Consider the following 24,050-nt stretch of genomic DNA (forward strand, 5'->3'; position numbering starts at 1 on the left):
CTATAATATGTTTGTGAACTAGAGATAGGCAACGATTTTTTTACCTACTATGACTAAAGAAAATATCAACAAAATGGAAAAGGAACCAACCATATGAGAAAACATATTTTCCAATGATAGTTGGCATAAGGATTTGATCTCCAAAATATATATAAAGAACTCACCAGGAAGACAAACAATCCAATTAAAAAATGGGCAAAGGACCTGGACAGACACTTCTCCAAGGAGGACATATAGAGGGCCATAGACACATGAAAAAATGCTCAACATCATTAGCCATTAGAGAGATGCAAATTAAAACCACAACGAGATGCCACTTGACACCACTCAGAATGGTCATATTGGTCAGAATGGTCATTAACAAATCAATACGACAACAAATGCTGGTGAGGATTGAGAGAAAAGGGAACCCTGGTACATTGTTGGTGGGAATGCAGACTGGTGCAGCCACTGTAGGAAACAGTGTGGAATTTCCTCAGAAAACTAAAGATGGAACTGATTTTCAATCCAGCAATCCCACTGTAGGGACTATATCCTAAGAATCCTGAAAAACCAATTCAGAAGAATCTATGCACCACAATATTCAAGCAGCATTATTTATAATAGCCAAGTGCTGGAAACAGTCCAAGTGCCCGTCAGTAAATGTGGATCAGAAATCTGCGGTACACTTATATAATGGAATACTATGCAGCAGAAAGAAGGAACTCCTGCCCGTAGCAATAGCATGGATGGATATGGAGAGCATTATGCTAAGTGAAATAAGCCAGGGGTTGAAGACAAATACCATATGATCTCACCCATAAATGGAACCTAATCAACAAAACACACAAGCAAGCAAAATATAACTCGAAACATTGAAATAAAGAAGAAACTGGCAGTAACTAGAAGGAGAAATGAGAGGGATAATGGGGCAAAATAGAAGAAGGTCCATCAAGGAACAGGTATAAAATACATGGACAAAGCCAAAGGGAGTAGGTTTGAAGATGAGAGGCAGGGATGGGTGGGATGGGAGACTGTGGTGGGGTGAAAATGGAGACAACTGTTTTTGAACAATAATAACATTTTAAAAATAAAATAAGTAAAAAAATAATAAACAAATGCAGCAAACAAACAGAAGAGAAACAGACATAGATATGGAAAACATTGTACGGGATGGACATTTAGGAATGGGTTCTGGGGAAATGGGGTAAAAAGTGAAGGGATTAAAGAATAGCACAATTTACAATAGCCAAGTGCTGGAAGTATCCTATTGTGCATCAGTAAACGAGTGGGTAAAAAAACTGTGATGCATTTACACAATGGAATACTATGGAGCAGAAAGGAAGAGGAATTCCTGTCCTTTACGACAACATGGATGTAAATGGAGAGCATTATGGTAAGTGAAACAAGCCAGGCAATGAAAGATAAACACTGTGATCTCACCTATAAGCAGTACCTAATCAACAAACAAATAAGTGAGCAAAATATAACCAGAGACATTGAAATTAAGAACAAACTGACAGTAACCAGAGGGAAGTTTCAAAAGGATAATGGAGGGGGGGAGAAGAAGGAAGGGTTGTCAAGGAATGTGTATAAAGGACACATGGACAAAGCCAAAGGGAGGTAGGATTGAGGGTGGGAGGTGGGGATGGTTGGGGTTGGGGGGAAGTGGTGGGAGGATAATGGAGACAACTGTACTTGAACAGAAATTTTAAAAAAGAAGTACAAATCGGTAGTTACAGAATAGGCAGGGGCACGTTTAGAGAAAATATAGAAAATGGAGTTGCTAAAGAACTTATATGTATGACCCGTGGACATGAACAATGGTGTGGGGATTGCCTGAGTGAGAGGGGGCGGCTGAGTGGAAGGTGGCAAAGGGGGCAAACCTGGTACAACTGTAATAGCATAATCAATTAAATATAATTTAAAAAATAAGAACAAAAAAAGAAGTAAGCAGCCAAGTTACGAATTCTCTATGGAGAGAGCTGCTAATGAATTCTAGCAACCAACTGTGTGACCTTGGAAGTGAATCCTTCTCCAGTCAAGCCTGATGATGAGAAGGCAGTGGAATGAAAACTCTGATGGCCGGTTGGGAAGGCCCTGAAGCAGAGAACACCCCTTGCCAAGACTCCTGACCTACTAAATGGATAGTAATATTTGCATGTGTTTGTGGAATTTAGCCACTAAATTTGTGTTAATCTGTTAAATAGCAATTGCAAATAAAAAAAGCACCAAGAATTGGGGGTTTAGTTTTGATCTATTTGGTAGAGAAATATTTCTTTTCTATCTGTTGAAAAAAGGCCCAGAATTTGCTTTGCTAGTCTTAGATTTGTCTATGTGCCTGTGTAAGAATGTCCTTCCTGGACAGGGTTATGGTGCTTTTAGATCTGTACTACTGAATTGTGTTACCTGTATTTATACTGTACTGAAGCTGAAGTTGTACAATCAAACCATCACATTCTCTGTATGTCCATATACAATTCACAAAAACCTTCACCTATTATTGTGTGAATATTAAAACTTTGCCTACCTCTGAAAGACATTAGTACAATAGATTCTATAGTGTTTTATACACAGTGTCAGTGACAGAGAGAAATGCCATATGGATACTTTGGCAGGCCTGTATAGGTGAATCACAGAGTCAATCCTTAGGATGGTGAAGAAACCCCTTTCCATCCTCTGCAACCAGAGAAACAGTACTTAGCCTGCTCATGGGCCTTACTAGACAAAACTCTTAACTGTGGTCCACCAAGTTACCATGTGACTGAGCTGCCCATTATAAACTAAATGTTATCTGACCTACTGAGCTATACTTTTGGGCATGTGCAATCATCAAAAAGAAGTGTTGTAGGCATGATCAGGCCCAAGAAGTCCCTGGCAGCACTAGTAAGCTGCATGATGTGACCTGAAAGCCCATAAGGCCCACTCTTGCTGTATTGTGTTGTCTTCCAGCCTGCACCATTGGCCTTATGGGGAGTTCTCTGCAGCCATGTGACAAAATAAGAAAAGATTTGGGCCTGGTTAACAGCTGGTGCTGCACAACATGCAGGTGTCATCCCACAGAGGACAGTTGCAACAGCACTGCAGCCTCTTTCTGGGACATCCTCAAAGGACAGCGCTGACGGGAAAACCTTCCAGTGAACAGAATTCTGACCAATTGTACCTTGTTGTTAACTGGAGAACAGTAGAACATGTACATTATGGCATATGTGTCGCATATTCGTGTGTGTGGCATGTGTCTCCTGTATACATGACACATATGTGTGCCATGTATACATGTGTATATATCCTCATACACATATACCAAAATGCCCTAGTATAAAAAACAAGAGTACAATGAATGGGTCTTAGGATATGTATGACCTTAAAAACTGAATGTCAGGCAATTGCACAAAATTGTTTTATAATTTAATAATGCTAGGAATATACTATAAAAATGTCCACTATTTCAGACCCTTCCCCAAACTGGAAGTTTCAGACTAATAATTACACTTTTACATTTATACAAATTATTACACTAGACATTACATTTTACAATCCTTTTCTTATTCTAATTTCAAATTTATCTTCAGTTAGAAAAATTTGTTACATTTTTACTTTCTGTGACTGCAACTTTATATACATGTATTCATATTAAACTGCATATTGTGTATACATTTATCACTATTTCAAAATAGAGTTGTATAAACTTTCTTCTCCACCATATTTGTTACCAGAAAGTGTATTTTAGCAGAGATATTTCCCTTCATCTAATATTATGTCATATCGCTTTGAATAAATATAATACTTGAAGGCATGCTGTAGGGGAAATTTTAGTGCTATTTAAGAAAACATATACTTTGGCCGAGATGGAGGTGTAGGTGGAAATATTGTGCCTCCTCACACAACCAAGTTTAAAGACAACAAAGTTTTAGTAACAAAAATGCAGCCAAAACAAAGAAAATTGAACTGTATGGAAGTCAGACCAGTAAGAGGGGCAGAGTCAGCAGCGGAGCAGAGTCAGGCAGGAAAGATCAATGGGACTGACCCAGGCCATGCTGGCAGCGGTTGGCAGATCCCAGGTGTGGGGTGGCAATGGTTGGACCCAGTGAGGACGCAAGGCGGCTGGCTGACCACAGTAACATATTCGTGTGCAGATAAACCAAGCAAAGGAGCAAACGGTGAGACAGACCACTCAGGCCAGGGCCCCAGCAATGGGAATTAGGGCCTGAAAGCCTCAACTGGAAAGACTTTCGGGGTTGAGGTGCTGGGAGAGGCTCCCAGGCTCACAGAGAGTTTGGTGGATAGACCAAGAGGGTCCTGGAGGGTGCACAGGCCCACACACCCAGGAGCTGGCACCAGGGGGACCAGGTATGCTTGTGGGAAGCAGCAGAGGGGACCAAGATCTGAGAGAGAGCAGAACAGATGCCATTTCCCCACTCTGACCCTGCCCCCACATACAGCGTCACAACACAGCAACTAGGTCACCCCACCCTGGTGAACACCTAAGGCTCTGCCCCTCATACATAACAGGATGAAAAGACCAAAACATTATGGCTCAAGAACAGCTCAAAGCCCCAGAGCCAATAATTCTAAGTGACCAAGAGATAGCCAACCTATCAGATGCACAGTTCAAAACACTGGTGATCAGGATGCTCACAGAACTGGTTGATTTTAGTCACAAATTAGAGGAACATATGAAAGCTAAACTAATTGAAATGAAGGGACATGCACAGGAAACCAACATTAATGTAAAGGAAACTGGAACTCAAATCAAAGGAGTGGACCAGAAGGAAGAAAAAAATGACCAAACAGAAAAATATGAAGAAACAAGAATTCAAAAAAATGAGGACAGGCTTAGGAACCTACAGGACATATTTAAATGTTCCAACATCCAAATTATAGGGGTACCAGAAGGGAAAGAGGAACAGCAATGAGTGGAAAACTTATTTGAACAAATAATAAAGGAGAACTTTCCCAATCTGGCAAAGCAAATAGACTTCTAGGAAATCCAGGAAGCTCAGAGAGTCCCAAAGAAGTTGGATCCAAGAAGGAACATGCCAAGGCACATCATCATTACATTAGCCAAGATTAAAATGAAGGAGAGAATCCTAGAAGCAGCAAGAGATAAGGGGACAGTCACCTATGAAGGAGTTCCCATCAGACTGTCAGCGGATTTCTCAAAAGAGACCTTACAGGCAAGAAGGGGCTGGAAAGAAGTATTCCAAGTCATGAAATGCAAAGACCTACATCCAAGACTGATCTATCCAGCAAAGCTTTCATTTAGAATGGAAGGGAGGATAAAGTGCTTTTCAGACAAGGTCAAGTTGAAGGAGTTCATCATCACCAAGCCCTAATTGTATGAGATGTTAAAGGGACTTATCTAAGAAAAAGAAGATAAAAAAGATGAACAGTGAAAGGACAGCAAACTCACAGTTATTAACAACCACACCTGAAACAAAAGCAATCTAAGAGGACAGCTAGATCAGAAATGGAACCATACAACTGGAGATCACATGGAGGGTTAGCAACAGGGGAGTGGGAGGAGGAGAAGAGGGGAGAAGATACATAAAATAAGTACCATAAACTGTAGGTAGAAAATAAATAGTGAGCAGGGCAAGAATAGGATGGGAAATATAGAATCTATAGAAATTGTGACACATGGACATAAACAAAAGGGGAGATAGTGGGGGAGGGCTGTGCAGAGTGGAGGGGAATAAAGGTGGGGAAATTGGACAACTGTAATGGCATAATCAATAAAATATATTTCTAAAAAAGAAAACCTATATAAAATGTCACTTTCAAACAAACAAACAAACAAAAAACCTGAAAGAACCTGGTGAAGAGAAAGGTTGAAATTGGAAAAAAACCTACATGGTTTTCTACTGAGGTATTTTTCCACAGAATACAGAAAGTTCTTTAAAATTCTGTCAGTAGTTAGTGCTTTTGTTTTTCTCAGACAATTTAAGATTACATGGATCTCACAGATAACCATTTTACCTTGATGTTTCCAAAAGTTATAGTGAAAGAGTGGCCTGAGGGAAAGAGTGGAAATCACCATGATGACCATCATGGCCTGATATCCCAGTACCTGAATGAAGCTCCAACTTGCTGTTAGAGTGGAAATAAAATACATGATGAACATGAAGAGGAAGGCGATCACCATTTTCATGGTCCTTCTATGGGTCTCTGTGCTAGAGTCTCTGGAGCCCATCAGGTTGAGCTGCAAATTCTTGGTGTGCCTCACCAAGGACAGAAATAAAAGGAGCAAAGAGTTCAGTGATAGGAAAAGGAGAATAACATAGGTCAAACTAAGAAGGCTTTCAAGATAGAACATTTTTTTTTACATCTAGAGGCAAAGTCTTATTTCTCTCATGAACTCCACAGGTATTCGATTCACCCACAACTCCTAAGAGCATCCTGTACTAAGAGGTTAATAGGCAATCAGAAAAAGTCCCCAGCAAAAGAAAAAAAAACCACTCTATTTACTCTCCGCTTTGAAACAGAAGTGGGAGAAATTGCCTACCATAAAGAAGTAGAACATGCTTAGGGAGCTGGGAAAACGGGTAGTTATTAGTGCCCAAATAATAATAACCACTTTTTTTATTTACTACTACCACACAGATGTGGAGCTAGCCCCATAATGAATGAATCCCCTAGTGTTACCCACAGTGGAATGATTCTGGAAATAGCCAAGCTGGTGAGGATGACATCACCCAAAGAAGTCTTCCTATTCTTGACCCATTTGATGCAGGTCACCAGTCCCGTGAACCCATTTCCCAGCTTTCCTAAGATGAGTTCTCCTTCCACTATCAGAAAGGCGACCTTCATTCCAACTGACATCTATGTAAGCAAGTTTCTAATGTTGTGTCTCATTGACAGCTTTATAGAGAAACATTTGCAGATGGACATTCATTTATGATGCTTTCTGTAAATATTGTCATCATAATTCCAGAAAGTACAACCCAAATAATGCATTGGATGGAGTTCCAGAGATCTTCACAAAGAATAGTTCATTCCATTTATATTGGAAATCCAGCATTAAACAAAACAGCTCCATTAAGAAACACAATATATGAATACCTACTGCATTACTTACCATCAGCTACTATATAATTTCTATATTAAACAAAAATGTCCACCTGTCTTGGCACCAGCTGAAAATTTCCATTTGTGCTTGGTGTCCAGGAATAGGAACCAAGAGGCTATGAGCTGTTGTTGTGGCGAACACACCAACGTGGTTGTAACTCATTCAACAGCCCAGGTAAGGGCCAACAACACCAAGTGCTTTTTGGTAGTCATAGGGTGTGTTGTATTTCAGGGGAAAAGGGGTATTTTTCCAAGGTCACCTTCTCCTGAGATCGCACTCTCTTTAATAAGAGAAGCCTTGCTCTCTCTCTCTCTGGCAATCACTGTACCTTGCAGGCACAGGTCAAGCATTTAAGAGCCACAAGGTTGCTTACTGCTAAAAACCACCAGTGACAGGACGAGTTACACGTGGGCCAGGGAAGAACACTAGGTTTCCTGCCAACTACAAGCAAAAGCCCATGCAATGAGAGGCACACTGTAAAAAACGTTCACAAGCCCATCACAGAGGCACAACCCCCAATCAGGTTTTAGGCTTGGGAGAGAGAGCAATGAATTTTTCTTTCAATTAGCTTTTTTTCTTACAAGCACCTCTGCTCATTCTTTCTTTAAAAGCTGCTTTTTGCAGCCCTTTTGATTCTGCCTTTTCCTTCCGCCCACCTGTGAACAGAAAAGCAGATAGTAAATGAGTGTTACGGTTTCAATGGGACTCAGAAGATTGTTTTGAGAACTCAGAGTTAGTTAACAAGGTTGTTTATGAGTGTCTCAGTCTTTTGCTGGGGCACCTAAGATAAGAGGCATACCTCCCTCAGGCTTGAGATCTCAGGCGTTCCTAGGTCAGTAGGGGCCTTGCAGAGGTGTCTGGGATCAATCTCGTTCTGAGATGTGCAGGGGCCTCACGGGAATTCCAATCACTGTAATTTAACTCTCAGCTCGTTCAGGGAGCGCGATATAAAGGTTGGTTACCTGGCGCTTTGAGCCCCCCCTCGCAGTCTTAGGTGCATAGGAAAAAACTGAAACCCATAAACAGGGTTAGGGTACCCTGGATACCAGGCAGCCCTCCCTGACGGTTTTCACCAACAGTACATTTTGACCCACTACATTCTTTTCACTAAAAACAAGTAGGATTTAAAGGTGTGGACGGAGTGAAAGTGAAACTGGTTTTATAATTGATGCATTTGCAGCAGGAGGAATATCAGGAAAAGGTTCTTTTATTTGTTAAAAAAAATTTAAGTTTCTGGGAATCCTCAACCATGGGAAACAAGTTCTCTGAAGAACAAGAGCAATGTTTTATGCTAATTCAGCAACTTTTTAAGGCTGCTACATGTCTCCCTGATAAAGATCTTTAAACTTATTTAGGAAAAAGTTGGGCAGAAGTTAAAACAGCACCGGTAGTGTGAAATAAAGACTAGTGTCTCACTCCCTCCTTTAGAGGATTAAATTTGAAAATACTAGTTTGCTTGAATTTTGTTTTTGTTTCTGTTTTAAAAATAACATCTCAGTCTCAAAATGTTTTGCTAAATAGAATGAGATCTCTAATGTTGTTACATCATAAGGATTCTACTCAGAAAGAATTTAAATTGATTATTTAAAAGGAAAAAAAAGAAAAATCTCACTTCCCTGAGACAGTAAAAATTACAGGAAGAAAAACAGTAAGAAAGTGTCTTTTAACCACCTGAATCCTCTTTCTGAAGACCCAGGGACTGCTTCCGTCCTGGAAACAAGCTGTCGAGCTTAGCATCCTCCCTCCCTCTTCTCCAGCCTCCCTAGAGTTGTCAAGGGCACTAGATAATGAGACAGTTCACTTTTGAGCATACTGCAGGAATGCAGTAATCACCAAGAATTTTTAAAAATTATGTATTTGTCTTTATAAGAAAAACTGTTTCTAAAAGTTGTGAATGTGTTCATAAATTTATTGATCTAAAGCATGCTGTAAGTGGGATGGGAGGTGTGATGTGTTAAAGAAATATTAAGAATCCTCCTTGTTTATGCTGGAGCTGTGACCTTTTATTGTACAAATAAAATATAAGTGCACTGTCTCCCAGGGAGAACTAGCCCTTCTCCACAAAAGACTAAGTATTATATTTTAACTCAGTATCTGTAAACACTGATCATTTCCTTGGGGAAGAACTGGCTATTCTTCTGGAGGGAATGGTTAGTCAATCGAGTCATGAAAGGCCTTTGGCACATAACCACTTTTGTCTAAAACATATTTGAGCAGAACCTCCCTCGTCCTCCCCATTTTGCTTGCAAACTCTAAACTTAGAAGCTACCAAATCCTAAGAACAACAGGGCAGTTAACTTGCTTCTCAAATTCATTGCAGCTTGCAAAAACAGCAGACCTATCTTTCCAAGTAGAGAAAAACAAGTAGAGAGACACTTTTAAGACTGAGGCTATTTTTCAGCCACCTCTTGGAACCAAATCTCATTCACACTGCTCCTGTTATAAATTGGAAAGCCAAGGATTAAGGGTTTAAAGGAGCCCTCCCAGGAGGATGAGAATCAGACCCCCCAGAGCTAAACAAAAAAAAAGTAATAGAAAAAGTTAAAAGACTATTTCTTTATCATTCCCAAGATAAGCAAATTATTAAAGAATGCCTTGACTGTGAAGTCCTTACTAAGGCACCTCCATCCACAGGAGTTAACTCTCAAGGACTAAGTTCTCAAATGATTTGACAAACAGATGTCACTCATTACTCTCCCTTTGGAAAATTCAAATACATTCATATTTCTATTGATACTTACTCTGGTGCCCTACATGCATCTGCTTTGACAGGAGAATCTGCTAAAAATATACAAGCCCATTAGCTTGAGGTCTTCAGTCATTTAGGATGGCCTCAGCAAATTAAAACTGATAATGGCCCAGGATATCTTGCCCATTCTACTCAAGCCTTCCATCAGCTTTGGAATATCCAGCATAAAACAGGACTACCTTTTAATCCAACCGGTCAGGCAATTGTTGAATGGGCACATCATAGCTTTAAAAATCTTTTTAAAAAACAAAAAAGGGGGAGTCAAGAGTCTACCCCCCCCAATTTGATTTTGTTAGCTATGTTTACCTATAATTTTCTAAACTGTAATGAATCACTCTGTACTCCAACTAAGAAACATTTTCAGGAGAAAGATCCAAAGTCATCTTACCCTCAGGTTCTATACAGAAATTCAGTAGGAGATGGTACTTAACAAGGCACTGTAGATCTCTTAACATGGGGAAGAGGGTATGCATGTGTTTCCATTCCTACAGGTCCTGCCTGGCTTCCAGCCAAAAGGGTGAAACCTTATCATAAGCAAAAAAACCCATCAAGCTCCGCTACCTAGAAATGAAAACTGATCAGCTAACAGACCAGATAGCCCATTAGAAGAAAACAAGCACTGAATGCCAGTGCCAAAAAATACGGTTTATGTTGCTAAGTATTTACTAGTTTATTTTTCTGTTCTTACTGACATTTTGTGTTTTCCTTTAAAGGAGCAACTTTATGCTGCAAGCAAGGAGCAATACAGTAATTACTATCAGCTTTCCATAGTAACTACAATTGGCCTGCATGCCCAGGAGGGGATTTATCATATTCTCAACCCACCTCTGCTTCCTCCTTGTACTTTAGACAGTAGCCTTAAAGACTCAGTCTCTTGGTCTTTGTGCAGAGGACCAAATGCCACTATTGCTTTTCTCCCCTCAAAGTCCTTTTATGGTGGAGAACTGGGGATCTAATTGGAAGATACTGGATAAGTATGACACAACAATAGTTTAGGCTCTGCCTCAATTCCCATATACTAATATGTGGTGGGAGGGGCCTGGTACTGGGGCACCTATAATCAGAATTGTTTCTCCCAACCACACTAGCCCTTGGCATTACAACTCTCAGAAAATGGGCTTGCCTTTTATTACTAGAAAATGCCTGTATAAAAAATTTTTTACAGTCTCTACCAGGATAGCCCTCTAAAACAGGATTTGGTCACAGTTTGTGCTTCTCACCCTTACTTGTTTTTGGCAACTCCAGGGACAGTGCAAGTCTTTTATAATAAATCAGCAAAAATTAATTCTCTGCCTGTCCCTGCAGGCTCCATATATACCAGCTGTCTTACTCATCTCAGTATTACTCAGTTAAACCTCACAACAGTTTATATAGTTAGAAGACAAACTCAAGTATAGGTGCCAGTTAATATAACCAGAGAATGGGAAGATCACAATAGCATAGTAGTGCTTAACAATGTGCTGGCCTCCTTAAGAATCCAATGATCTGTTGGCATCTTAACTGCATTTATTGTCTCTGCTATGGTTGTTGCGGCTACTGCTGCCACAGGAACCACTGCCTCATTAGGTCAATGCAAACTGCTCATACTGTTGATGTTCTCTTAACCAATTCCTTCAACAGGCCCAAATTGATCAAGAAATCCTGTCCAACCTTTCTGCAGTTGAATCAGCCCTCAATTGGATTGATGAATGCCAAGATGCACTAGTGACCCATCAGCAACTACCCTGTGATCCTGCTTTCTCCAAACTATGTGTCACCCCACTACAATGAAACTCCAGCCAATACTCCTGGAGTGATATTCAACATCACCTAAGAAGAGCTTTTTCTACTAATTTAAAGGGACAAATTACTAAATGTAACAGGGGTTACACCAACAGTTGCAGGACATTCAATGCTTAACTAAGCAGGAAATTCTTCAAACACTTTATGATAATCTCATCTCACTAAATCCAAAACATTGGTTTGATGGACTCAACCTAAGATTGTGAGTCCCTGGAGCTGCAGATTGTTTACTGATCTTAATAATGCTTTGTATATTTCAATGCATTTACTAATTATTTGCCGGGGGTGGCAAAAGAGACCAGCAAGTAGCAAATCCTGTGGGATGTGTCACCACAACAGCTTGACAAAAAGAAAAAAAAGGGTGGGGAATTGTAAGAGACCAGCTTGTTTTGGTCTGGCAAACGTGACTCAGCTCTGTATGGAAAACTGACAGAAGCGAAGTGGTGGGCAGGAGCCAGACCTTCAAACCAAGTTTTCCCATGGGAATCAGGCCTAGAAAATGCATACAGACTGTTATGGCTAGAACTTGCTAAAACTCCATTACCCTAGTCTAAAACAACACATGTGTATTATCTATCTTCAAGGTAATTTCCTAAGCCTGTGTGAATTTTTCCAAGGACAGAGCTAATCAGCTCACTGCCTTTCCCTTCTGCATATGTTATTTTCATTTCCTTGATTGTACCTAAATGTACACAATAGTATTCTATATAATAGATAATAAATCCTTCTTTGATGTAAGACCTGAGAAAAATAACAAAAGCCTGTCTAGGCAACAGTCGTTGCACTCTCCTCAAGAGAGTAGCGGAGGCACTCAGAGGTGCTCTCCCCTTGAGAGGGGAGCAGTGCCGTTCCCTTTTTCTCTGCAGGATTTCTGTCTCCTGTGCATTTATTCTCTCTTTCAGTCACAACAGGCAGACTCTGCTGGGCAGTGTTCGCCACAGTGCTACTGACCAAAACACTGAAGTCACATATACAAACATGCAAGTATGACAGAGATTATTACAAACAACTTTGCACTCTCATCTTCTTGAACCATATATTTAAATGCAAATATTTTAAATTTTGAATATTAATTGCTAAGAGAAAGCAACTTCATATAATTCAGTCACTATATTTTACTCATAATTAAGATCATTTATATATCAATTATTTTTGTTGCAATTTGACTTATAGAAGTAATTTTGGCAATTATTTTTAGTTCAAAGCCACAACCAACCCAATGGACAAATAATTAAATATAATTAGTAAGAAATGTTGTAGAAACTAAATTAGAAGTTATAAGCAAATCAGACTGGGAAATCACATGAGGAAGCTACAAGTGCTGCAATGCAGAGTTGATTGATTATGCTTTTATGAAGACAGTAATATTTAGTGGGAACTTGAATTATTTACAACTTATGAATACAGAGAGAAAAATTCAAGACTGATGTAAAAGCATGTCTAACTTTTAGAGTGACATGAACAAGCTACAGCACCTTTCTAAACAAAGGAACTTCCTTTGTGTTACAATAACTAGTCGGTTTTTCCATAGCAGTGTTACTAAGCACCCTGAAACATCTCTGCCCTAAATTCAGGGTCTTCATCTTCTTTCTGGGCTACACAGTGACTGTATGTTTCAGCCTGCCTTACAGATGGTGTGGCAATGTGAAGGAATCTGAACAATATTGTGTGAGTGAAAATTATGTGCAGCATTTACAAGCCCATCCCCCAAAAGTCTCCCCACATGTGCTCCTCCACACATCTTCCCCCTCCCTCTCTCTGGCATGGGGAGGACTCCAAGGCAATCCTGGAAACTCTGTGTTCAAGATGGTATGTTTGCAATCAGCCTGATTCCTAGGTAACTGCAACAGAGGCTCCTCAGACACACCAGGGCTGTCAGTAAAGCAACACTAAAGTCAAGTTATGTGTGATTCACTTTGTGTTTTGGAGCATATACGTGACTGCAGTTCATTTCCCCAGTCTTAGGCAGGGATTGGAACTGAGCATGTGCAGATTTGTTTAGAAGTATTTACAGGATGGAGAAACAAAACTAGGAAGTAAGACACCTGTAGATTTTGTGATGGGTTTTGTTGTCATCGGTTTTCCAGCACTAATATAGGTTATTCATCCATTGTTTTAGTCTTTAGAATGTTATTTTCATGAACTGTACCATGGGCTGGCTTTTATGTCCTGAGGAGTCAGCAAGAAACAAGGGAGACATCATCCCACAGTATAAGGATTAAATTCTACTGGGGCAGAGAGATGACTAAAACAATGAAAAATTCACATGTGGCAAAGATTTATTTTAAAGTATAGATAATGCTGGTAAAATTTCTTGATACTCATAATAATAGACATGTAAATTCAGTTGTTAAAGAAAATTGTACATTTCTTTCATGTAATAGACATTGCTGCCAATTTTTTTCAATGCTTTTTCTATGTTATAATTTTCCATAAGACTTTACTAAAAACAGATCTTGAAGATAGTTTTATAATGATAACATAGGCATTATGTGTCATAATTTTAATATATCCAGAAAGCTTACTGACTTAAATTTCATAATTTTTTTAATTCTATACCAAGCATATTTTTAAGTAGGGAAGATTTGAGTCTACCTTCAATTTAAAAAGAATTTTTAGGTCACAAGATGGAGAAGATCACTAGGATTTCAGAGGCCTGAAGGTGTTTTAAGGGTAAAATGAAGAAACTGACATCCATTTCCAACTCCAAAAAAGGTCTTCTAAATTCAGAAAGTGCAAGAAATGACTTCTTTACCTGCATGTGGAACCACAGCAGCATTAAAACCTCGTGATCACTTTGGTTTCTTCTTCAGCCCTACTGTACAAATTTTGTGTAAAGTCTTACCTACTTATATGAAATCTAAAAATCTCTAACATTGTGCATTGTTCACATACATAAGATATATTCTAATGCCTGTATCCCTTCTCATTGGCATTATGTGTATCTTTTCTTAACAGTACTGATTGCTACTAACCAAGAAGTAAGAAGTCATGATGGATTAATATGGATCCCAAACATCCATCCTCATTGTGTGATTTACAATGAATATTTGTACCATGAAAAAGATTGGAGGTTCTAAAAAATATATCTAAATATAGTCTAGGAGCTATGTGTAGTACATACTAGAAGAGAAAATAAGAATTATTTTCTGAGATAAGTTGTAGGTCTTTAAAAATATATAAATATCAATCTTACATTTTTAATTGAAAGATGGTAGCATACAATACATATGTAAAATATGCACGGCTTCATAATTAACAGCAATTTCTTACATTATTGTAAAAATACAATGACTTACATGAAAAAATACATTAGTAATTTTATCATCTTTCTTGTATTTTTCATAAACATGCACACATATGAGTTTTTGTGATAAGCTGAAATGAAAGTTTATTTAGAAATATCTAACCCGTCCTGGCTGGTGTAGCTCAGTGGATTGAGCGCAGCCTGCAAACCAGAGTATCCTGGTTAGATTCCCAGTCAGGGCACATGCCTGGATTGGAGACTAGTTCCCAGCAGAGGACACATGAGAGGCAACCATACATTGAATTTCTCTCCCTCTCTCCTTCCTTTCCCCTCCAAAGATAAATAAATAAAATCTTTAAAAAAAAAGAAATATCTAACCCAAGTTTATGCACATTAACAAATGTAGAGGGAACCACAAAATGTTACACTTCTTCAGTTCATTTTCAGCCAGCACTTCAGCTGTGACAGAAATGACAGAATGGCCTGTCTTAACTTCTTACTCCCCCAAATCAGGACAAATGAGTGGAACGAGCAATACAGGAGTCCGAAGAACCGAGAAAACATGGCAACTGAATTGTCCGCTAGAGTATTAGAATTCCACATTGAGGTGATCCGAGCCAGGGAGTAAATGAAAAAGAGCAAGAGAAAGGAAATGACAGTTTGCATGGCTCTTACGTGGACTTTGGTGCTGGCATCTTGGGATCCTTTGACACTGAGCTGCATCTTCTTGAGATGTTTCCACAGAGAAAAGAGTAACAGCAGTAAAGTCATCAGGGACATGGTAAAGGGTGTTATGTACACAATCGTGAATACAGTCATATCTGAGAGGCGTAAAATGTGCTGCAACTTGATCACCCAAGTGATGTTTCCTTCATTATCATTCTTCCCCATTTTTAACTTTAGGCTCACCTCTGCAAGATGACAAACCAAGAAGACTAAAGAGCCCACCAGTACCATGAGAACCACTCTTCTAGCTTTCCATTTTAGGTGAAGAAAGAAAAGGCTGGAGAAATTGGCTATCTTGAGCAAATAAAATATGCTGAGGCTAACAGCAAACCAAAGGCTAAAATGGTTGCTTACTACCCAGGCAATATAAACAAGAGTTCTTCCTTCTGAAGTGTAAAAAGCTGGATTGTACACAGTTGCATATGAATTTAATAATATTACCCAGAGCAATCCAATCCTGGAAACCGCCAGGGCAGTGAGAATTCCATCAGCACAGGAGACCTTTTGTCCCTTGACCCAGTCAATGACATTCACCAGAGCTATGAAGATATTGGCAAAATTGCCTAAAACAAATTCTGCTATCACTAGGATAGAAAGAATGCTCAGTAATAAACTTTCCATGTCTAGAAAAAACAGGCCACATCTGATATCACTGGCTGTGATTCCTTTAATATTCTGACCTGAATTTCTATTTACAGCTGATCTTGAATGGCTATAAAATTTCTGTTTTTTCTAATCTGTGACCAATGTCAAGCATGAAAGCACCAATGTATGGTAATGGAAGAGCTCAGTGTTAGTTTATGAAAAACATTGTTATGCCCCACACAGCTCAAATTAACTCCCATTCAAATATTTTATGCCTTGTCTGTAGCTTGGAATATTTAATAGCTGATGTTGTTGTGAAAGATGAATTCTCATTTGCTATCATGCAAATATAGACATGTTCGCTTTAACCATTATAGAATTTTCTTTGTTTAACTTCTCCATAATTTGTGTTCATTAACTTTCTTCTAAATGATATTTATGTCCCAATTCATTGAATACAGTAAATGCTAAATTGTTCAATAGAACTTGGTCATTGTTAGGATCATCACCTCTATGGCATTTTAAAACTTTCCTCAATTTCTTGGGGTGATATTGGTTAATATAATTATATAGGTTTCAAAAATACAGTTCAATTATACCATCTACATATTGCATTGTGCATACAATACGCAAAGTCAAGTCTCCTTCTGTCACCATTTATCTCCCCATTTTGGTGTTTGCTTTACATGCCAGGTTTACGAAGAAACAATTCTAGCGTTTCCTATTAAAGCACCAAGGTTTTCTTGAGGACCTCAGCAAGGCCAATGCTCACTGTGATGTGCTTCCTGTTAACTTACACTAAAGAATAATTTCATTGTCGGTAAAGCAGTGGGACACGAACATGTGCATACACACGCCTCGTGCGTGGAAGGATTGATTGTCCTATAAGTTTCAAAATGGAAAATGAGTGTCATAAGTTCTCTTATTTTGGCCCATCCTTTATTTCATTATTTCATTGCTTATAGATATCAAACATATCTCTGTTAGGGCTTTGATGAAGTTTCCCGTTTGAGGCTATTTTATATTTAAATATTAATTTTTAATTGAAATGTGCAGAAATCTTATAAATACTTCATGGAAACTTCTAATTTACATGTGGGTTCCAGCCCTTGCTGCTGTGGTTCAGTGGACTGAGCCCGGCCTGAGAACCACGTGGTCGCTGGTTCCATTCCTGATCAGGGTTCATGCCTGGGTTGTGCACCATGGCCCTGGGTGAGGGCGTGGGACAGGCAGATGTTTTGCCCTCATACAGCAATGTTTCTCTCTGTCTCCTTCCATCCCCCTCTCTCTAAACAGTAATAAACACAGTCTTTCTAAAAGAACAAATTTATCTTAAATATCTTTATTGTTTCCATGGGAGAAGGTACACTTTTCTCTATATAAAAATTGAGTTAATTTTCTCTGTTCAACTCATTTCTGAATACTTAATACATTAAGACTGATAAATGTTAAAATCAACCACTACTCTAGATTTTATTGATTCGGTTTCTACATTATAATTGTTCATTAGAGGATGAGCTTAGAGCTGGACTGCCGTGAAGGAAAGGCCAGGTGCTCTGCTCTGTGTACCTCTGATCTTGGACTTACCTTTACAAGCACTCCCTGCCACCATAATCATCAGTAAAATATCAGACATCCATAACAAGCCTCTGGTAGTCTTTCTGTGGAGGAGTACACTGTCTGGGTAGGTGCTCTCAGTTGGGCCTGTCTGGTACAGACAACGAGCACAGAGGATTGCTTCTCACTTGACCCTGTGATATTTGGTTCTTCAAAGTTAACCTGGGAGAACTTAAGCTTATGAGTATAAGGTAGCAACAGAAAAAAGAGAGATTACCTCTGGCAAAAACCGAGATATGGGGAATAAATTGTCAAAATTTTGTTTTAACCACATCACAGAGCTGAGTAAGGAAGGAGGACCAGTGAGCTAAAATCCAGGTTAAAGGGGAGTATTTAGGTGAACACATGATCTATACATTCAATGCATCACTATTAATATCAGAAAGCTATGTTGCAGAAGGTGAAACTAATTCTGAAGTGTTTATGGAATGCAGAGCACTCACAATAGCCAAATGAATTTTTTTAAAGAACAAAGTTAAAGAATTATAGTTCCTAATTTTAAAACTTGTCACAAAGCTCTTTAACCAAGAGACTTCACTACTTGAACAATGATAGACATATATATCAGCGATTTTCAATGTTTTTTTTATCTCATGAAGCACATGAACTAATTATTAAAATTCTGCACCTCAATGCAATACATATTTTTTCTGATCTGACCAAACACAGGTAAAATTCTGATTCATTCCCATTGGACCATAATGTCTTAACTGCATTGGACAATCTAAGATAAAGAATGTAGTGGCAATGACTAAATTGTCAGGTATCACTGTTTTAAATATTCTTGCACCACACTGGTTGAGAATTATTGATGTTTACCAATGAAACAGGATTGAAGTTTAGCTATTAACACTCACCATCATGGTCAGGTGACCATTGAAAAGATACCAATACAATTCAATGAGGAAATGATGTCTTTCATTTTCTCAACAAATGATGGCAAAATTGAATATCCACACACCTAAAGTTCAATTTAGCCCTTTATTTTACACCATATACAAATATTCATTTACAATTGGTCAGACATCTAAATGGATGAGATAAACCAATAAAACTTTTAGAGTAAAACATAGGAGAAATGTTGTGCAAACTTGGATTAGGGCAACAATGAAAAATTACACCAATAGCATGATGAATAAAATTTAAAATAAATTGAACTACATATTGCAAACCTTTGCTGAGTGATGTAAATATCTCATTTCAAAAATGCAGATCTAGCCCTGGCTGGTGTAGCTCAGTGGATTGAGTGCGGGCCTGCAAACTAGAGGATTGTGGTTTGATTCCCAGTCAGGGCACATGCCTGGGTTGCAGGCAGTTTCCAGCAGGGGACCCATGAGACCCAACCATACACTGATATTTCTCTTCCTCTCTCTCCTTTCCTTTCCCTCTAAAGATAAATAAATAAAATCTTTTTAAAAAATACAGATCTATAGTAATTAACTCAATGTGATGTGGCTGGTGCTTATACAAATAGATTAATGGACAGAACAGAATGTTTAACAACAGACCCACACATGTGTGGTCAGTTCATTTTCAATGAAGGAACTGGAACAATTCCATGGGAAATAACATGCTCTTCAAAAATGACACTGGGAAAGTGAAAAACAGTATAAAACAATGAACTTCAGTTCTCGTGTTACAGGGAGCGACCCGAGTCAGGGAACCACCCCATTGCCTCCCACCTGCACCTTGTTCCTCCATTCTTTTCCTGCTGAAGGACATGAATTCAAGCCGAGACAATGCATGTAGTGGAGACGAGATAGCAAGTTTATTTATGAAACACATATAAGCACAAAGCTGCAAGCAGGCTCCGAGCTAGTCTAGATGCCCTGTGTATACAGGCAGTAACGTTGTAGTAAGTTTCTTAGTCAGTTTGTTCCTTACACTTGAGCCAAGGATACAAGTGGGCACTAAGTTCATGTCAGTGTGCCTGCCATGGGGGTTATGGATTGTGTACTTCAGTCCCTTGTAGGTACCACTCTTCTTCTGGCTCCAAACCTGGGGAATAATGTACAGCTACAGAGGCTTTCCTTTCAGCCCTTAGAGGACTTTGTCTTAGTTAATGAAATTGCTGCCAAGGTTCCCTTTCCCAGCACAGAGTCTCAAGGACTCCCCTCCTCCTGCCATCTCTGCCCCTGATGTTCAGAGCACCTGGCAATCTTATGAGATCAGGCTCAGAACTGCTGAGTCAATGGCTGAGACATGTCTCCTTCCCCCTCCCAGTCTTAGTTTGAATACCTATCCTACCTAACATCACCCCTCAAGCAAGCAGGACCCAAATCTTTGAAGACTTTGGGAGACAACTGCTCTGGCTACTTCCTGCTGTAAAAGGGACATTAATACTTCTTTGGGTTCCATCCTTTGGCTAATATTACTCAGAGGAGTTGGAGAAAAGTGCCTGTACATTGTTCGCAGATAGATGTTTGGAGCCTGGGGGCCTAAGGGTCATGGTGATTGTTGTATCCTGAGGGCGACAAACTGGACAGGAAGGTTAGAGGAGCAGAGGGCCTGGAGCACTATCTGATAAGTGTTAAATCCAACAGGGATACAAAAATACCTTTCTGTGGCCAGAGGCTGAGATTATGGACAAGCTGGTAGAAATATGAGAGATAAATATATGAATGACTAGTTGTGTTACTTATCTGTGACAGTTCTTTTTTTGAAGAAGAATTTGAGGTCCTCTGCCAGCCTACAGGAGTAGGTGGTATTATCCAGCTGTTTCCAAAATCTTGAGGGAGTTGGATCCTTCCACAGTTTGACTGGAGAGTGATGCATCCAGCAGGAGGTGAAAGGGACCTTGATGGCTGTTGGGGAAGACATGAGCATAGACAGGGGTCCTTTCAGTGAGGGCTATAATTGAAAATTATGGGAACTGTCTCTCCAAACTCTTACATAGACTGTGTCTGAGGTTAAACTTGTTTGTGCTGTAGCCTTGACTTTGTTTCGATATTTCTGTGAGACTTTTTCCATCTGCTCTAGATTAACAGTACAAGAAAACTTAGGGTTTGTATTAGATGTTTATGGCCAGTTCCTATGTGGGGGATACATAAGTAGGTCATCTACATATTGGATTACTAGCCTACTCCCTTCAAGTGACAGGTCCCTTAAGTCGCTGCCAATGCTTATCTGAACAAATGAGGGCTGTCTCTAAATCCTTTAAACTGAACAGTGCATGTTAGTTGTTGCTTATGCGTTTGTGAATCTGTCTATTTAAAGTAAAGATAAAGATGTGGTTGTAAACCTTTCTGCTACACATAGTGTGGTGGGAGATCTTGAGGAGAGTGGTCTAAATAAGGAAGTACAGACAGAGTAGGTGGCCCCGGTACCCAATGAGAAAGTTACTGTGCTAGCAGCCCCATCAGTGTGTACCTTCAGCTTTAGTCCAGTAATGGCGGCCTCTTGAGGTGGGGTTGGCTATGTACTCCCAGAATAAACAAAAATGGTATGCACTTATCTTAGCTCAGCTACAAATTTTCATTTGTATCAATGACCTAAACTGTTAAAGTCAAGTATGGAAACATATAAAGATGAGAGAGATTACTTTCCATCACTTTGCACTTTCATCTCCCTGAACAATACATTTAAATGCAAATCTTTTTTATTGTTGTGCAAGTAAAGTTGTCTCCATTCTCTAGCCACCATTTTCCAGCACCCCACACCCACCTTCCACCTCCACCCTCAATCCTTGCCCCCTTTGGCTTTGTTCATGGGTCCTTTATACACATTCCTTGATGACCCTTCCCTTTTTTCTCCCATTATCTCCTCCTCCCCTCCTCCTTGGTTACTGTCATTTTGTTCTTTATTTCAATATATCTGGTTATAGTTTGCTCACTTATTTGTTTCATTGGTTAAGTTCCACTTACAGGTAGATGATATGGTATTTGTCCCTCATTGCCTGGCTCATTTCACTTAGCATAATGCTCTCCAGTTCCATCCATGCTGTGCTGAAAGCTAGGAGCTCCTTCTTTCTTTCTTTCTGCTGGGTAGTATTTCATTGTGTAATGGTACCATAGTTTGGGATCCACTCATTTACCAATTCCTGCACTTGCCTATTTAAATTGTGCTGCTATGAACATTGGGGTGCATAGCTTCTTTTGAATTAGTGCTTCAGGATTCTTAGGGCATAATCCCAGACTAGAGTTCCTGGATCAAAAGGCAGCTCTGTTGTTAGTTTTTTGAAGAAATTCCATGCGGTTTTCCACAGTAGCTGCACCAGTCTCTATTCCCACCAAGAATGTACTAAGGGTCTCTTTTCTCCTCAGCCTCGCCAGCACTTTGTTGATTTGTTTATGATGGTCATTCTTACCACGGTAAAGTGGTATCTCATTGTATACCACATGAGATACCACCATACAATGCTCAGAATGACCATCATATGCAAATCAACAAACAATAATGCATATTTTAAACTGTAAATAGTAATTGCTCAGAAAACAATGTTATAAAATTTACTACTATTTGTTACCCAACACTAACATCCTTCAACATGTCAAATATTTTTGTTGATGTAATTTTTTCCATTGAAATTATTTTTAGTTCAAGGTTACAACCAATCAAAGGATAAATAACTCAATATGAATCATGAGAAATATTTTAGAAGCTCCATCAGAACTTATAAGCAAATCAGACTGGGAAGTCACATGAGGAAGCTACTAATACTACAATTCAGACTTCATCATCATTTTATGAAGACAGTAATATTCGATGGGAACTTGAATTATTTACAACTTACGAAGACAGAGAGAAAAATTCAAGACTGATGTAAAAGCATGTCTAACTTTCAAAGTGACGTGAACAAGCTACAGCACCTTTCTAAACAAAGGAACTTCCTTTGTGTTACAATAACTAGTCGGTTTTTCCATAGCAGTGTTACTAAGCACCCTGCAACATCTCTGCCCTAAATTCAGGGTCTTCATCTTCTTTCTGGGCTACACAGTGACTGTATGTTTCAGCCTGCCTTACAGATGGTGTGGCAATGTGAATGAATCTGAACAATATTGTGTGAGTGAAAATTATGTGCAGCATTTACAAGCCCATCCCCCAAAAGTCTCCCCACATGTGCTCCTCCACACATCTTCCCCCTCCCTCTCTCTGGCATGGGGAGGACTCCAAGGCAATCCTGGAAACTCTGTGTTCAAGATGGTGTGTTTGCAATCAGACTGATTCCCAGGTAACTGCATACAGAGGCTCCTCAGACACAACAGGGCTGTCAGTAAAGCAACACTAAAGTCAAGTTATGTGTGATTCACTTTGTGTTTTGGAGCATATACGTGACTGCAGTTCATTTCCCCAGTCTTAGGCAGGGATTGGAACTGAGCATGTGCAGATTTGTTTAGAAGTATTTACAGGATGGAGAAACAAAACTAGGGAGTAAGACACCTGTAGATTTTGTGATGGGTTTTGTTGTCATCGGTTTTCCAGCACTAATATAGGTTATTCATCCATTGTTTTGGTCTTTAGAATGTCATTTTCATGAACTGTACCATGGGCTGGCTTTTATGTCCTGAGAAGTCAGCAAGAAACAAGGGAGACATCATCCCACAGTATAATGTTTATATTCTACTGGGGCAGAGAGATGACTAAAACAATGAAAAATTCACATGTGGCAAAGATTTATTTTAAAGTATAGATAATGCTGGTAAAATTTCTTGATACTCATAATAATACGGACATGTAAATTCAGTTGTTAAAGAAAACTGTACATTTCTTTCATGTGATAGACATTGCTGCCATTTTTTTCAATGCTTTTTCTATGTTATAATTTTCCATAAGACTTTACTAAAAACAGATCTTGAAGATAGTTTTATAATTATAACATAGGCATTATGTGTCAAAATTTTAATATATCCAGAAAGCTTACTGACTTAAATTTCATAACTTTTTCTATTCTATACCAGGCATATATTTAAGTAGGAAAGATCTGAATCTACTTTTAATTTCAAAAGAATTTTTAGGTCACAAGATGGAGAAGATCACTAGGATTTCAGAGGCCTGAAGGTGGTTTAGGGGTAAAATGAAGAAACTGACATCCATTTCCAACTTCAAAAAAGGTCTTCTGAATTCAAAAAGTGCAAGAAATGACTTCTTTACCTGCATGTGGAACCACGGCAGCATTAAAACCTCGTGATCACTTTGGTTTCTTCTTCAGCCCTACTGCACAAATTTTGTGTAAGGTCTTACCTGCTTATATGAAATCTAATAATCTGTAGTACTGTGTATTATTCACATACATAAGATATATTCTAATTCCTGTATCACTCCTCATTGGCATTATGTGTATCTTTTCTTAACAGTAC

The 24,050-nt window shown here is 39.1% G+C and overlaps 1 protein-coding gene across 1 annotated transcript; it reads right to left on the bottom strand.

Moving 5' to 3' along the window:
• Nucleotides 1-15,258: 15,258 nt before the first annotated feature.
• LOC119063458 (taste receptor type 2 member 20-like) lies at nt 15,259-16,173 on the bottom strand. The gene has a single exon (XM_037164789.2). The coding sequence runs from the start codon at nt 16,171-16,173 to the stop codon at nt 15,259-15,261; it is 915 nt and encodes a 304-aa protein (XP_037020684.2).
• Between the last annotated feature and the right edge of the window lie 7,877 nt (nt 16,174-24,050).

Source organism: Artibeus jamaicensis, unplaced genomic scaffold (genome assembly GCF_021234435.1).
Source record: "Artibeus jamaicensis isolate MK-2021 breed Jamaican fruit bat unplaced genomic scaffold, CSHL_Jam_final contig_233, whole genome shotgun sequence".
NCBI classification, from domain to species: domain Eukaryota; kingdom Metazoa; phylum Chordata; class Mammalia; order Chiroptera; family Phyllostomidae; genus Artibeus; species Artibeus jamaicensis.

What these genes read in the sequence shown, in the direction of transcription:
- LOC119063458 (XM_037164789.2), bottom strand. Translation starts at nt 16,173, where the DNA reads ATGGAAAGTTTATTACTGAGCATTCTTTCTATCCTAGTGATAGCAGAA.